The sequence below is a fragment of the Alligator mississippiensis genome, chromosome 7 (genome assembly GCF_030867095.1).
Source record: "Alligator mississippiensis isolate rAllMis1 chromosome 7, rAllMis1, whole genome shotgun sequence".
In the NCBI taxonomy this organism is placed as follows: Eukaryota; Metazoa; Chordata; order Crocodylia; family Alligatoridae; genus Alligator; species Alligator mississippiensis.
Window position 1 is genome coordinate 73821962 of NC_081830.1, and position 16211 is coordinate 73838172.

General features: G+C 42.8%; 1 protein-coding gene across 10 annotated transcripts in view; it reads left to right on the forward strand.

Moving 5' to 3' along the window:
- LOC102566757 (multiple epidermal growth factor-like domains protein 6) overlaps positions 1-16211 on the forward strand; it is a 314615-nt gene that overhangs the window by 256622 nt on the left and 41782 nt on the right. For all 10 annotated transcript variants that reach the window (XR_009463516.1, XR_009463515.1, XM_059731124.1 and 7 more), the window contains one exon: positions 8258-8386. Coding sequence is in view for 8 of the 10 variants with exons in the window: in XM_059731124.1 (XP_059587107.1) it covers positions 8258-8386 (129 nt within the window). In the remaining 2 variants the exon portion in view is untranslated. The remainder of the gene's footprint in view (positions 1-8257; positions 8387-16211) is intronic.

The window sequence follows — 16211 nt, forward strand, 5'->3', positions numbered from 1 at the left end:
AGCTGTATATTCTTCAGTGTGTGGAAAACTCTACTTTGCAAGGGGCTCAAATTTCAGGAGTGCTAGACAGCTTAACTAATCATTTGGATTCCAGGAGAGTTATTTTCAGAATTGTTTTTGGATTAAACTGCTACTTGGGCAATTACAACTTCATGCTAGGGTGTAGAATTGCCATATATATGTATCTTTGTTCCCTTGTATAAGACTTCTCATCTCACTTGATTTTATCCGCACTAATGACTTTTCTTCCTAACCTCCTTTTACAATCATGTATATGAAAGCAAATGCAGGAATCCTGATGTCCTGACTTCATTATTGCCCACAACTGATACTAATCCCCTCCTACCTAATGGAATCCCCTCTGTAGACTGATAATACGATGTGCAATATTGTACAGAGGACAGATTCCTTTGTGCCTCTTGAGAAAATCAGGTCACACTATCTTACCATGTAAATTCAGTACAAATATCCTAAAATTATCTGATGCCAAAGACTTGCTGACCAGTTCCTTAGACTGTATTTCTTTATTCATTAGTTGACTCATGTAGGGGGAAGGGAATAACAAGAAGGACCAAAAACAAAAAACAAAACCAGAAGAAAGAGGAAGGGAAAGGGGAAGAATGGGAAAGAGAGGATTAAATCTTCAAGAGTTTCCAGTAGTTTTCTCTTCTAAAACCTTGGAAACCATGTTGGCAGGACACTAAAAATTCTCAAACTTGGAAAATTTTATTGTGATGACCTAGACATAGCAACGGAAAAGTAAACTATGGGGAACTCCATGCACAGTTGATTGCTACCAACTGTTTACATGTTGTAGGGAGGAAGAAGAGATGCATCCTAAATCCACACACCAACTTCTAGGTTCCACAGACGGCATCCCTGCACGATGGGAATAAAACTGTCAGTAAATGTAGATAGCATGAAGGGCCATTAATCTTCATTCATGTGCCGTCATGAGAGATCCCTGACTCCCTTGCTTCTTGCATTGATGTGTAACATCAAAATGATACATAGGACACATTGCTGAGAGGCATGACTGCAAGTTGAAGGTAGGGGGTGAGAACCATAGTTAAAACAATGGACTGTACTAGCAATATCATAGTGACTTATCCCAGCAGATTGAAATCAAGGGCAAAAGAGAAAGGGGAGCCATTTTGATTTTACACAGTATAGATTTTAAAATAATCTCTTGGTATTTATCCAAATCGGTGAAATATAAAAGATTCCTGCACACATTCAAGAGTAGAAAGCTCTGTTCTACTATGGGGAGAAAATATGCAGAAATGATTATATAGCCTGTACTGTTAAAGATAATATGCTTTTAGGCAACCTCAGGTTTTCTGCCCCAGACTCTTTTTACTCCATAAATCCAGATACTGACTCATTTTATTAAGTGGAAAGTAGAGAGGAAAAATAAACCCCTTTTGCTGGAATAAATTCTAGGTCTGCTTTCCTAGGCTTCTGTAGTTTATTACAACCCTATGTTATTTCCAGAAGTACTTACAGCAGGATTCATGTGGGCCTCGCCAGTGTTCATTGTGCAGCTCTAAACACAAGTAATGAATTTTTGGTACGCCGCTTTCCTCCACTTTTATCATAAGACTTTTTATTCTTATATATGTTAGGCACTTAGAATCATAGAATCATAGAAAATTAGGGTTGGCAGGGAGGTTATCTAGTCCACCCCCCTGCTCAAAGCAGGACCATCCCCAACTAGATCATCCCAGCCAAATCTTGGTCTAGCCAGGTCTGAAAAACCTCCAAGGATGGAGATTTCACCAGCTTTCTGGGTAGCCTGTTCCAGTGTTTCACCACCCTCCCCATGAGCAAATTCTTCCTAATATCTAACCTAAACTTTCCTTGCTGTAACTTGAGACCATTGCTCCTTGTTCTGTCATCTGCCACCACTAAGAAGAATCTAGCTCCATCTTCTTTTGAACTCCCCTTCAGGTAGGTGAAGGCTGGTATTAAGTCCCCTCTCAGCCTTCTCTTCTCTAGACTAAGTAAGCCCAGTTCCCTCAGTCTTTCCTCAGAAGTCATGTCCCCAGCCCCCAACCATTTTTGTCTCCCCCCGCTGGACTTTCTACAATTTGTCCACATCCTTCCTGGAATGGGGGGCCCAAAACTGAACACAGCACTCCAGATGTGGTCTCACCAATGCTAAACAGAGGGGAATAATCACTTCCCTGGACCTACTGGCAACATACCTACCAGTGCAGCCTAGTGTAGTTTCATAGATGGTAGGGTCGGAAGGGACCTGAGCACAACAAGTCCGACCCCCTGTCATGGCAGGAAAGACTACTGGGGTCAAACAACCCCAACCAGGTGTTCATCCAGCCTCCTTTTAAAGATCCCCAAGGTAGGAGCCTGCACCACTTCTCTTGGAAGTTGGTTCCAGATCCTAGCCACCCTGACAATGAAGTAATGCCTCCTGATATCTAGCCTGAATCTACCCTCTGCCAGCTTGTGACTGTTATTTCTAGTCACTCCTGGTAGTGCTCGGGGGAACAGGGACTCCCCAATGCCTGCTGGTCCCCTCTGACTAGTTTGTAACAGGCCACTAGATCCCCCCTCACCCATCTCTTGTGGAGGCTGAACAGGTTCAGGTCCCTTAGCCTCTCCTCATACGGCCTGCCCTGCTGACCCCTGATCATGCGAGTGGCCCTCCTCTGGACCCTCTCCATGTTGTCCACATCCCTCCTGAATTGCAGTGCCCAGAACTGGACATAGTACTCCAACTGCGGCCTGACCAGTGTTGCATAGAGGGGGAGGATCACCTCCTTGGACCTGCTTGAGATGCATCTGTGAATGCATGACAAGGTACAGTTGGCCTTCCTGACCGCATCCCCACACTGTCGGCCCATGTTCATATTGGCATCAATGACTCCAAGATCCCTTTTTGCCTCTGCACTGATGAGAAGGGAGTTCCCCAGCCTGTAGGTCTGCTGCTGGTTCTTCCTCCCCAGGTGCAGTACCTTGCACTTGTCAGTGTTGAAACCCATCCTGTTCTCATCCACCCACCCCTGTAACCTGTCTATATCCGATTGCAGCCTATTCCTCCCTTCTAGTGTGCCCACTTCACCCCACATCTTAGTGTCGTCTGCAAATTTGAACAGGCTGCTTTTTACCCCCTTGTCCAAGTCACAGATGAAGATATTGAACAGTGCGGGCCCGAGGACTGAGCCCTGGGGGACCCCACTGCCCACATCCCTCCAGGTCGAATAAGGCTTGTCCACCACCACTCTCTGGGTTCGGCCCTCCAGCCAATTAGTGACCCATTTGACTGTGTATGTGTCGATGCCACAGTCCCCTAGTTTTTTAATGAGAATGGGGTGAGAGACAGTGTCGAAGGCCTTCCTAAAGTCCAGAAAGACTATGTCCACTGCTACACCTGTGCCTAGTATGCCAATAGCCTTCTTGCCAACAAGGGCAAACTGATGACTCAAATTCAGCTTATTGTCCACTTGAAACCCTGGGTCCTTTCCTTCAGAGCTGCTGTCCAGCCCGTCAGCCCCCAGCCTGCACTGGTGCATGGGATTGTTCCGTCCTACGTGCAGGACTTTGCACTTGTCCTTGTTGAACCTCATGAGAATTCTTTTGGCCCAATCCTCCCATTTATCTAAGTCACTCAGAATCCTAGCTCTACCCTCCAGCATATCTGCTACTCCCCCCAGCTTTGCAGACTTGGTGAGGGTGCACTCTATGCCATCTTCCAGGTCGTTGATGAAGACATTGAAGAAAACCAGCCCCAGGACCGACCCCTGGGGCACTTCACTTGATACCAACGTTGAGCCATTGATTGCTACCCTCTGAGCCCAATGCTTCAGTCATTTTTCTGTCCACCTTACAGTCTATTCATCCAGCCCATACTTCCTTAGCTTGCCTGCAAGGATGTTGTGGGATGTTATCAAAAGCCTTGCTAAAATCGAGGTATACCACATCCACTGGTCTCCCCTCATCCACAGAACCAGTCATCTCACCATAGAAGGCAATCAGGCTGATCGGGCATGATTTGCCCTCGGTGAATTCATGTTGATTGTTCCTAATCACCTTTGTCTCCTCCAAGTGTTCTAAGATGGATTCCTTGAGGATCTGCTTCATGATTTTTCCAGGGACTGAGGTGAGGCTGACTGGTCTATAGTTCCCTGGATCCTCATTTTTCCCTTTCATAAATATGGGCACTGTGGGCATTTAGATGCATATATTTTTTGTGCAGGACTGCATCAGAGATCTGGCGTGTCAGAGCAGACTTGATTAATCAAGTTGCTCCACACGCGAGTTGACACACACTGCGCTGTATCACATGCAATTGTATAAGTGGTGAAATGTGCATCAGCGTACAGAAAATGGCAGTGGTGTGCTTTTGAGATAAAGCGCCTCCAATGTGTTTTAGTTCAAAAGCGCACTGCTGCCATTTTCTGTGTGCTGATGCATATTACTCCACTTACACAACTGCGTGCACTGCAGCACCAGGTGCTTTTCAAAGCATCCACTGCTGTGGTGCATGCATGTGTACGTATGCCCTATGCCTGCCCTTTTCTAATCATCTAGGACCTCTCCTGATCCCCACGAGTTTTCAAAGATGATTACCAGTGGCTCTGCAGTCACATCAGCCAACTCCCTCATCCTCAAGTGCAACCCATCCGGCCCCATAGACTTGTATCTGTCTAGCTTTTCTAAGTAGTCCCTAACCTGTTCTTTTGTCACTGTTGACTGCTCCCCTCCTCCCCAAACTGTGCTGCCCAGTGCAGTAGTCTGGGAGCTGACCTAGCCTGTGAAGACTGAGGCAAAATAGGCATTGAGTATATCAGCCTTTTTTGCATTGTCTGTCACAAGCTTGCCTCCCCCATCCAGTAAGGGGCCCACAGCCCTTATTATCTAATGGTCAGTGCTACATGAATCTTATGATACCACCACTCTCTGCTTTGCAAGAACTTCATATTGCCTCGACTAGTTCTTTGTCATCTGATAGTTCATCTGCTCCTGCTGCCTGTCTGGGACATCACAATCAATTGAGGTCCTTTTCATTTGGTATGTACTTCGGTGTGCATTACCACTGCAGCAGAACTGCCCCTGACAAAGGTGGGGTAAATATTTTTTAGGATGTGAGACAGCAGCCACCCCTGAAAATCATTCTCTCCAGAGAACACTTTCCAAACATCCTCCCCAGGCTAAAGACTTAGAGCCTGTTTATTGTGAACACCATGGCTAAGTACAAACAGTCAAAAAGCCCAAGACTGAATCAATTCAGTCTTTGCAGGTTAGTCCAGGGGTGGGCAATTATTTCAGGCGGAGGGCCACTTACTAGGTTTTGGCAAGCCATTGAGGGTCACATGACAGTCAGCCAGGGGCAGATAAATATTAATTTTCTAAATTTTTTAGGGGCCCCGCGGGCAGGATAGAATGGCCTGGCGGGCTGTATCCAGCCCCCAGGCCACATTTTGCCCACCCCTGGGTTAGTCTAAGCTCCACAGATTAAACTGAGAAACAACTGGACAGGCATTCACTTTTGATTCACTTTTGATTCAGGAAATGCAGCCACATGTCTGCAGTGGCTCAAGCCAGAAGCTGGGGGGGTGCTAGAGCACCGCACTCTGGCACATATCCATCATGGGCTGTGTGTTCATTTCCTCTTCCTGCTGCCCCTAAGGTCTCTGAGATTTGCAGTCCACACTTACAGTAGCAGGACTGTGAAGTGTTACTCATCATTTCCTCTTCCTGCTTCCAGGTGCCTCTGAGATTTGTAGTCCACAATTGCAGCCAGCAGTGAGTTTTAAGCAGGGCAGCTCTGTACTTGGGGGAAGGGAAATTTACCTGCTGTCCCTGAGCTGGGGTTTGCCTGTGGGAGGGGAGGGGAGGGGACGGGAGAGATGGGACAGTCCCTGCTTGCTCCACCCCACAACCCTTCTCTGCTGGAGAAGGCAGCACAGCACAGGGCTGGAAAGCATGCTGGGATGCTGGGAGACTGTGATAAACTTGAACAAGGAAGAGGTCTGGGACACAAGTTTCATAAACTGGTTTGACTCAAATCAGTTAAGTCTAATATTACATTCAACCAGGTTTATCTTAAACCAGTTTCAGCTATTTTGAAACCTGTTTATGTGCACTGAACTTCTGTTCTGTTACAGATTTAAACCAGTTTCTTATCACTTAAACTGGTTTATGTGCAACTTCTGTCCCTAGCCCATGAATTTTTGCAGTAGTGATCACTTAAGAGTTAACCCTTACTTTGGATCTGAAATATGTTTTTACATGCATACCCAGCCTGAGTCTGGCTCTGAAACTTCAGTTTTAGGAATAAGGAACAGGAGTGTGCAAGCTTTTAAAAAACAAGTAGTCTTGTATGTGTTTTCTAATTATAAAAATGTATAAAGAAAAATGCAGCAGACACATGGAACCAAATGTAGTCCTTAGTATGTAATGAAATTTTGCGCCAGGGCTGAATTTGATCTATAAAACATAATATGACTAACCTATATGTAGACAAACCTCTAGTCTTTGGTCTCATCCAGCTGTGTTTAGCCACAGACCAGAAACTGAGGGAGCAAAGGTGTATTCAAGCCACCTTTTATATTCCCTACAATCCTTACAATGGGCTGCATCTATCCCAAGAGGTTGTTCTGATAGCTGGGGTTTATTTGATGCATAGGATTTGCCCAGCCATGCCCCAAAAATGGGGGTGACTTTGGATAGAATAGTATATTGCTGCATCCTAATCCTCTGTGACCTGGAGATCCCCTTTCCATCATGGAAACCCTTGAAGAACCGATTGAGCCCATTATTTTGCCTAGCCAGAATACCATATAGCTTCTTTTTCAATTCCATTTTATCTCCAGATGCAGAATCACCTATGAAAGTGCATGTTGTTTCTTGGAATCAGAACTCATGGTAAAGGTGCTATCTTTTATTAGACCAACAAGATTTTTGCAAAAAAAAGTCTTTAATTGCAAGTTTTCAGGCACCAACACCCTTCTTCAGGCATAGGAGAAAAGATTGTAAAAGTTCTCCTAAGTAGAAATGAAAGTTCATATTTCATAGAGGAGTTGAAGGTGTGATAAGATCTCCTGTTTGGAATGGTTAATTTTATGCAGGCTGGGCTCAGAGAAAAGTTGGAATAGTCTGTTTACCTTGAAGTTGTTTGGTGGTAAGCAGGATGTAGGCATATTTTATTCTGGTTATGGTGTTTCATATTTCACAGAAGAGTAAAGGATGGCTGTTTCTTGTGTGCTCTGATACTTGCTAGGTTGCTTAAAATGACTGCAGATATAAATGTTAGAATACTCCCCTTTTAAAAAGATCTGGCAGTGATCTACAAACGTTTAGGAATAAATTAGCAGAACCTTTCAACCAGCATAAAGGCCCTACACTGTTGTGTCTATCCTAAGCCATCTCTGCCATCCATCGCTCTGCAAAATGTGTCTAATGCCAGTAAGGCAACTGACCCTATTTTAATTGATTTTTCTGTAGTCCTGGAGAATACAATTTGCATGCTGAAGTTGTGTTTTCTTAAGATAGTAAATGACTTGGTAGGATTCATTTAAAATTAACATGACCTGCAATAGAAAGAGAACTCCCTAAGCCATTCCCCCAGATGTAATGTTTCATTTGGAATTTTTCAAAGCAGAGGCTGTAAGTGATGTGTGCAGCTTCCAGCTTAAAGCTTTCCCAAAGGAAGTCCCCATCTTTAATATTCAGTCAAATTTACATTGGTTTGACTAGTGAATCAGGATTGCAAGGGGAAAAGTGTGTGCTTGTGTGTGTGTGTAGGAGGGGAGAGAGAATCGGAGCTTAAGGGCAACTCTAGAAATCCTGCACAGCCCCCATCTCATCCCAGCAGGTGAAGTTCTCAGCAATCACTTCCCAGCAGGTGAAGTTCAGGGAGGGGAGTTGTGCAAATAAGTAATTCTAGACTGATGTGTAGCAAGTAAACAGTCACGAAACTGAGAACTGCTCCTCACAACTGTGATCTCTATTGCTTTTCCATGCAATCTCCGGTGCTGCAAATCTTCCATTTTTCCTAATATACACCTTTAACCACCCCCACCCCCCCCCTCCGCAAAAAAATCAGCCACCTGAATTCCTACAGGAGCCAATCTCTCAAAGGTAATGCCTAATATTACCTCTTTCAGGGTAGAGAGTTAAGCCTTGATCCTCCATTTCAAACAGAAAAGTTCAAATGGGCTTGTGTTTTGCGGTTGTGCTACACCAATCTATGCCCGATTCCACCCAACACCTGCTTTCGGTTGTCTTTGCACAGGTTGTCCCAATGGGACCTTTGGGCCAGGCTGTAAGTACAGCTGTCAGTGCAAGAACGGAGCTGTCTGCGATCATGTCAGTGGAGCCTGTACTTGCGCGGCTGGCTGGACAGGAACTTTTTGTGAAAAAGGTACTTTTTCTTCCTTTTACATGGAAGCAGCCATTTCTCACAGATCACTCCAGAGCTAGGTTCCTAATGGGCAGGGCCTAACCTGAACAGAATGGTGAAATATAAATATGTTTATAAATATGAATTTATATTTCACTATTGGCAGATGTATACACTAGTTTAGCAAGGTAACTAAGCATTACATTTCTGAGTCTCATTAGCATCCTGGGACAATTCATGTGCTTTAGAATGAAGTAGGGATTTAAAAACCTTGTTGAATCAAGGCCTTTGTGAACAAAGTCTTACTGCTTTAGAATGGGGAAAAAAAAAAAGATGTTCTAAATGAGTTAGAATTCTTTAATAGCCCCTTGTGCTTGGATCTATGACTCTCACCCAGCTGGTGGCTTAAAGCAACATGTTTTCTAACAGTATTAAAGTCTCACTTCCTAACAGTATTAAAGTCTAGCAATGCATCTGTGATGACCTGGTAATTTGTTAAAATGAAGGAACAGTTATTTTGGACAGGATTTCTTAGATACCCCATTCCTGAGTTGATCTGCTGCATCTTCTTGTGATCTTGCTTTCATACTGCAAGTAATGCAGAGAATGAAAGAAAATCTATTCTGTTTAGAGCACAACAGAAATAATACGCATTGGATCGGTCATTTTCCAGGAATATTTGAAATACTATTTATTATATATTTTACAACCAACAGTCACTATACCAAAGCTGTAATTATTTTGTTTATCATACACAAATATCACTTAGCTTAGAATACAATACGTGCATGTTAGAAAGAGACAGATTATATCACTTGCATGCAAGTGGTGCCCCCTAATGGAAATCAAGGCATTTTTGTACCTTTGGTACTACTGTCAGAGTCAAATACCCAATACATTACATATGGAAAAAATGCATATATAATTTTCTTTTTTCATTCTGTCCAGGAAACATGACATGCAAAAATACATTCAGTTTCTGAGTTCTGCTTGTGAACCTTATGACATAATTTCTGTTATTTTCCTGAGGCTCTTTTTAAAATAACTTACCAAAGTCTTTTTTTTTCCCCTTAAATCTGTTCTTTTTACTTTTTAAACCCATAGTTCGGTGAACATTTATAAATGAATCCTAGCATATCTACATGAAACGTTAACTACAGAATGAACAAATGTGAAAACAGATTAATTTTCCCTAAAGATTCCTCCTTATTAGGTCTCTATAAAACTGGCCAACTGGGAAGCATGAAAAAAAACTTATTACTGTATTTACTCAAATATAAGATGTGTGTGTCCTCCCCTCCCCCAATCAGTATGGAGAAAAAAGTTCTTTGTCTTGCATTCACATACAAGGAAACCTCCTTAAATACATTGCCCATCATTAAAAGGCTGTGAAAAGCAGTATGTGCTCAGTGATGAAAACCAACTGTGAAGGTGATTAAATGTAGCAAACGCTGAGCATGACTATAAAACACATGGCCCATATTGGGCAAACATACTAATATGAACCTACCACAAGGATAGGTTAGTGCATCTCATCTGAATAAGATGTATAGTAGTGCCCATTGCACTTACTCCCCCTTAGAGCTGACTCTCTTTCAAATCATGATAAGCCACTACATTTAATACATGTTGATTTTTCTTTTCACTCCCACAGCTGAGCTGTGCCTTTCTTTCCCATTTCCACTGATTCCTGTTTCTTCATCAGCCTTAAATGTCTGATAAACATCACCAAACAGCGACTGAGCAAGGAAGCTTGAGGGAAGACTGAGAATAGGGCAGGGAGCGTGGAAGAATGAGAGTAGGACTTGCTAAACAAGGAATTAAAAACATGGAGAAGGAAAAACACCTAGTGGTTGGGTAAGAAGAATGGGATCGGAATAAAAAAACATGAATGGGAAAGACAGGACTAGTTTTGAGAGGGATTGAAAGAGATGGGGTAGACGGATCCAACTTGGTGGGGACAGGCAGAAATTGATATCCACTAGGACACACTCCCCACCAGCGTGCCACAGTGCCTGGAACTGTATGTCTTATCATTTCTCTGCTGTCAACAAATATCTGTGAACCCTACCTGTGTCTCCTCATCACCTATGTGCTGTTCCCGTAGAGGATGACACGTTCAAGCTGCTATTAGTTTCTCTGTCATCAATTAGCTCAAGTGGCAAAAGTGTGTGCAGTGGATCTAAAGGTTCTACGCTCAGGGGAGAGCTCAGGCAACCTTATTTCTGGCATTTCCTAAATTGGCCGATACATAAAGGGCAGTTATGCTACAAAATAATACTGTGTCCACTGTGCTGGCATTTGTGTGCCAAGATTTCTGGGGACACTTTTCATGGTTCTTTGTGCTACAGTAAGCTGAACTGTATTGTGAATTCTTTCCCAGTGAATTGTGAGATAGCCGGTCCATCTTGATGGGGACATAGGGGAATTGTAGGAAGGTGTTAGAGTACCAGTGGCATGTGAGTGGAGCTAGTCCTTCTTTGTATTCCAGAATGGTCATGCTAGCTGCAGATGCTTTGCAGTAGCTTGATCTATAGCTGGATTCCCTAATGGGCCCAGCCGTTTGAGTGAAAATTATCATCTCACTTGAATGAATGAATTTTATTTATGCAGTGGACAAAAGTCAGGTGCAGTGCCTGAGCCGTAGCCTGAGTTCACTGTAAGAAACAAACCTACTGATATGCTGATCCCTGGCACTGAGCATTTTGAGGAGACAGCCTGAGACATGGAATTTGGCATGATATTATATGGAAATGTTAAAAACTATAGCGTATCGTTTTAGTTTTGCAGGGAGGTGATGAAGACATCTGTAACTGAAGCCAGGTTGTCTGCCAGGATGTGACAGAGTTGCCTAACCTGAGAGAATAGAAAGTCTTATTCAAAGAAACTGCTTTAGCATCACTGAAGAGCCTGGGAGCACTTCCGACTGGACTGAACTGTCTGATTGTGGCTATCCACCATCAGCCACAGGAGACCGCATTATAGCTCCCCTTCAGTATGGTGTTTGTTTTTCTCAAGTTCAGCTGAAACCAGCTATTCTTTACCCATAACCTGACATATATCTAAGCAGGTGGCTATGATGATAGTATTTGTACAATCTTACACAGCAAGACGTAAATAGAACAAAGAGGTTCTGCCATGTTCTGAATAGAAACCCTGTACTCTCAGGGGTGACCCGCTGAGATCTAGTCACTGCAAAACCCAACATAACAATCTCTACACTGCCTTGTGTGTTCAACAGGGCTAATTTTTGGTGTGAGAAAAAGTTTAAGGTCTATAAATAAATATTGAATTAAAGAAATATACCAAGAGAGACCAGGTTGTAGGGGTGAGAGATACATCATGCAACCAGAGAAGAATGAAATTTGTCATTTTCGACTTCTTGAAATCAAAAAGTAATTCAAACAGAATACAGCAAACTGTACATTTCCCTATGGTTGAATTCACCATTGTTCTGATTCCCTACCAGTTTCTTTCCCTCCCCTTCACACCCTCAATTATCAGTTCCTCCCAGTTGGTCACTGCTGTGTAATTTCCCATCATTTGTATTCCATTTGGAATGGCAAATTAATCAGCGTTTACTATACAGCAAAGGCTGTACATTGCAAGTGAAATGTGCATGCTCTAAAAGATCTAGAGTTACCACAGGACAATAAATCATTTCCTGAGTAATGCTACCAGCAAGTAATCTCTCCCCTATCTCACTTGAGAATGTTCCATATGTTTGAATGCCCATTCCTTTCAAATGTAGTCTCAAGGTCCTTAGCCTTAGGGGATGATAATGGGGTTTTATCTGTATGTGAATTAAAGTAGCAATTAAAGTCTTTATTACTGGAGTATGCAAAAGCAATAATCATAGCAAAAGATCTTATAGAAGATCTTTCTCTGTTCATTTAAAACATAGATTATATGAGTAATATTTTTCCCAGCAAAGATGCCAACCGCAATCATCCATTGCCCTGGGGTTTAAGTTTCAATGCACTTCTTGCAAACCAGGCGAGTCGGAGTAAATTATTTCAATTCCCTGTTGTAAAAAATTGCTAAATACATCAGAGCTTGTCTTAAATAAATGTAAACATCTGAAATGTGAGGAACCTAAGCTTCCATGAGCTCCTGATGACAAACAACCCAGCAGTTGACCCAGCAAAAACCGAGATCCTCAGACTCTGGCTTTACTATCCAATTAGTGTTATCAGTTCCTTCATATTTGCCAAGTCATCCAGATAGGTCACCCTGGTCTGGTCTGCTGCTGTTCAAAAAAGCAATTGTTATATGTGATGTAATCTTTGTGGTACTGAGTACCCACAGTTTCCATTTTAAGCCACTGAGAAAGGCAGCATCCCTAACTCTCCAGACTGATCTCCAGCTGAGCTTTATTCCTTCCAAAACTATTAGCTAGTTTTGTTAGGATGAAGAAAAGGATTATGTAAGGTAGTGTTGTCTTTAAAATTACTTTTAATTCTCTTCATCTAACATGCCCTCACACCATTTCATCTCAGCCAAAACACTAAATTCCAAAGTCCAACCAGTAAATTAATTATCCAGTTTCCTGCTGGGCCATGTAGAACGGCCCTACAGTACCAAACAATTCATCAACCCACAAAATGTAAAGTGGCAGAATCCTCTAGTTACTTTTCCAACAAAAGTCTTTTTCTCTTCAATTAATATGGTTATAGCATGGAGTCACAGGCTTTTCAGTACGTGTAGTACTGAGGTCTAGACTAGCACTTCTGTATCCAAATCAGGACATACTAACATGACTCACATTGGCCACTTGGGATTTCTGCTGGATGAACAAATTCCAAACATGGGAAAGTTACTTTAGTGAGATGGGGTAGTGTCATAGACTTCCAGGTTCTGACAAAATTTTGTAATCCCTTTGTCTGCGAGGGATTTGTTTGCAATCTCTTTAGCTATCTGTAGTTGGATAATGTATTTTCTCTCCGGTATTCTGTGTGACTCACACTACAGAAGGTTAGTAAATAATAACAGGCAAGATATGATGATCCAATTAGATTTGGAACTGCAAAAAGGCATACCACCTTACAGCTCAATAACAGCCTTTCTATCCATAAAAACTAAACAAGAGGATGACTGGCACTTCCAATATGCTTTACAACAATGTGTGTTACTTACCCATTTTCACATGAAAGCCAATTTTCAGAAAATTTTCCAAGCTTGAAAAGCCAAAGAAACTGTAGTCTAGACTGTCCAAAGGAAAGGATTGTGCTTTCTCTCTTTGCATAAGGCAACTATGAAATCATATATTAAAAAAAGAGCAAGCTGCTGCCATCAGAATCAAATTAGCTCTTTTTCTGGATCCCGAAGCAGAGGTTGCACTCTGTTACTGCTACTTCCTTTTACCACTTGACGTCTTAGATTTACTTTCTGTTTTAGTGTGCAGATAGTGCATTGAATTTCATAACATAATACTTCCTGCTGTCAGGCCCTGTTTCCAGTTGCTATAGGAATAGATGGGATTGATCATAAGAAGTAGAACAAATGACTGAGATCTGGTGAGGTGAGTGTGAGATAGATGCCAGGACTGGAAGTTGAGGACTGGCAGGGAAAATTAGCGCTACTGGACAAGGAGAAGAGAGGACCCAAGAGGGGGAGGCAGGAGTTGGGATGTGAAGTCCCAAAGATGCTGAGACTAGGATTAACTAAGCAAGAACACTGAAATGGAGGACCAAAGGGGTGCCAGCAGGAGGTAGTGAGGAAGAGACCAGACCGACAATGGGACAAAACTATCCACTAATTTTAAACACCCAACTGAAACCCCTATCAACATCAAAAACTACTATAGAAAATCTTGTAGGTAAATTAATAATTTTGTATTCAGGCTATTGTTTGAACAGTGTATGATAAATAAAACGTAGGACAACACATTGAACAAAGAGGTTAAACAAAGTCTTGAAGAAATGCTTAAAGGAGTAGTGTCCACCATGCACTTACTGAAGTAGGGGAAGAAATGGCATGAGACCTCATAATTAAAGAGTTTGTTGTGATACATATGTTTAAGGCTGGCATATTAGGACTAATGATGGCATTTCCTAACTCTTGAGCCCTATACATTGCAACCTTAATGTTATCTTAATGCATAATTTGAATGCATAATAATTACACCTCTAAAAATCACTGATACTTCATTCTCATTATTTTAGGGTCTCATAATTGGTGGAGTCATAGCCTGAATCAATGAGTCAGATCTTTTTTATATTTTCTGAAGTCTGTTTATCAAATTCCTATGATGCTCTGAAGAAGTCCTATCATACTCAGTTTCTCTTGATGGTCTTTGCCCATTTCTGAGAAAGAGCTAATTCTTTTCTCAAGTTTTTCATTTAATCTCAATGTATCTTATGTTTGCCATCTAAAAATCCTTAGGATTGGGTCAGGAAAGTAAATGGCAGCAGCACATTTCCACTTCCAGAGATTTAGAAGATAGACTAGAGGTGGCCAAAACTTCATATGTTGTCTGAACTCTGCCTTTATGTCTCCTTCTTTGCCATACCTACCACTGAGAAGTCTTTGGTTTCTTTTCCTATTTTTGGAAACAAGCTGTTCATTCATGACAAAGCCATTATTTTTACCTCTGTCCTGTATGATACTACAGCTATCGGTTTCTTGTGAAATCACATTAGCCCTCTAGTCCTGTAACTTTGGATTATAGCCTCACGTGATCCTATATATAGTGATCTCTACTAGGGCTGTGCGAAGCTTCGGTCTCTGATTTGACTTGGTGGAGATTCGGCCCGATTTGGTGCCTGAATCTCCAAATCCAAATCAAATCAGGAGACCTTTTAATCGCTCCAAATTGAATCGGAACCCTCTGAATCAGTTCGGAGAGATTTGACAATTTGAACATAGACACAGCTTTAAATGTTTTTTCTGCGTACCTCAAGGTGCCAGGCAGCTCATGAATGCTGAGATGGGGCAGAGGGAATGTCCCACGGGAGCGCGGGGGGGGCCCAGTGCACTCGGCAGCGGACCCAGAAGTGGACCAGAAGCACTTCCAGTCCACTTCTGGGTCCACTGGGAAGCGCGCGGTGGACCACCCCCCCCCCCCCTTCTCCCAGCTCTGCAACTGGCGCCTCCTGGGTCTGGGAGGGCACCCAGGGTCCCCCCATGGCCTTTCAGACTTCTGGTCCACTTCCGGGTTCGCCGCCAAGCACGTGGGGGGCTCCCCCACACTCCTGTGAGAAGCTTCATCCACCCCACCATTGCAGTGTTCACAAGCCGCACCTGGTACCTTGAGGTACGTAGAAAAAATATTTAAAGCTGTGTCTATGGTCGAATCGCTGATTCTCCAAGTTAGCATCAAATCTTCGGATTTGGATTTGGCCGAATCGAATTGGGACAGTGATCTGAATCAATGAATCGAATTACTGTCCCCTAATCTCCACTGCAGTATATCTTATGTTAAATAATGATTTGGATACCTTTTTTCTGAGATGTGTCTAGCAAATTCTAGTACATGATACTGAGACGTGTATTTGGACTTCTACAGAACACGTTTCAAGATTTAACCTTTAGTGGAGTGTAAGTTCAAACTTATAGGGCAAAACAACATGTGCTATTAATATGCAGCAATAAACTCCATCGCTTATTGCACTGTAGTTTATTGCTTCCAGGTGCCACAATTGAACATGCACCTGGGACTGTAGCACACGGAGCTGGGGCAGAGCAGCCTTGGCTGGCAGGAGGCCCAGGGGGTCAGCCTGCCAGCCCAATCTGCAAGCCTGACCAGCTGCTCCAAACTCAGTATGCTACAGAGGGGCTGGCTGGGGTATGAGGGTGCTTCAGTGTAGGCTAGCTAGCAGGCAGCCCCCACACTGAAGCACCCTTG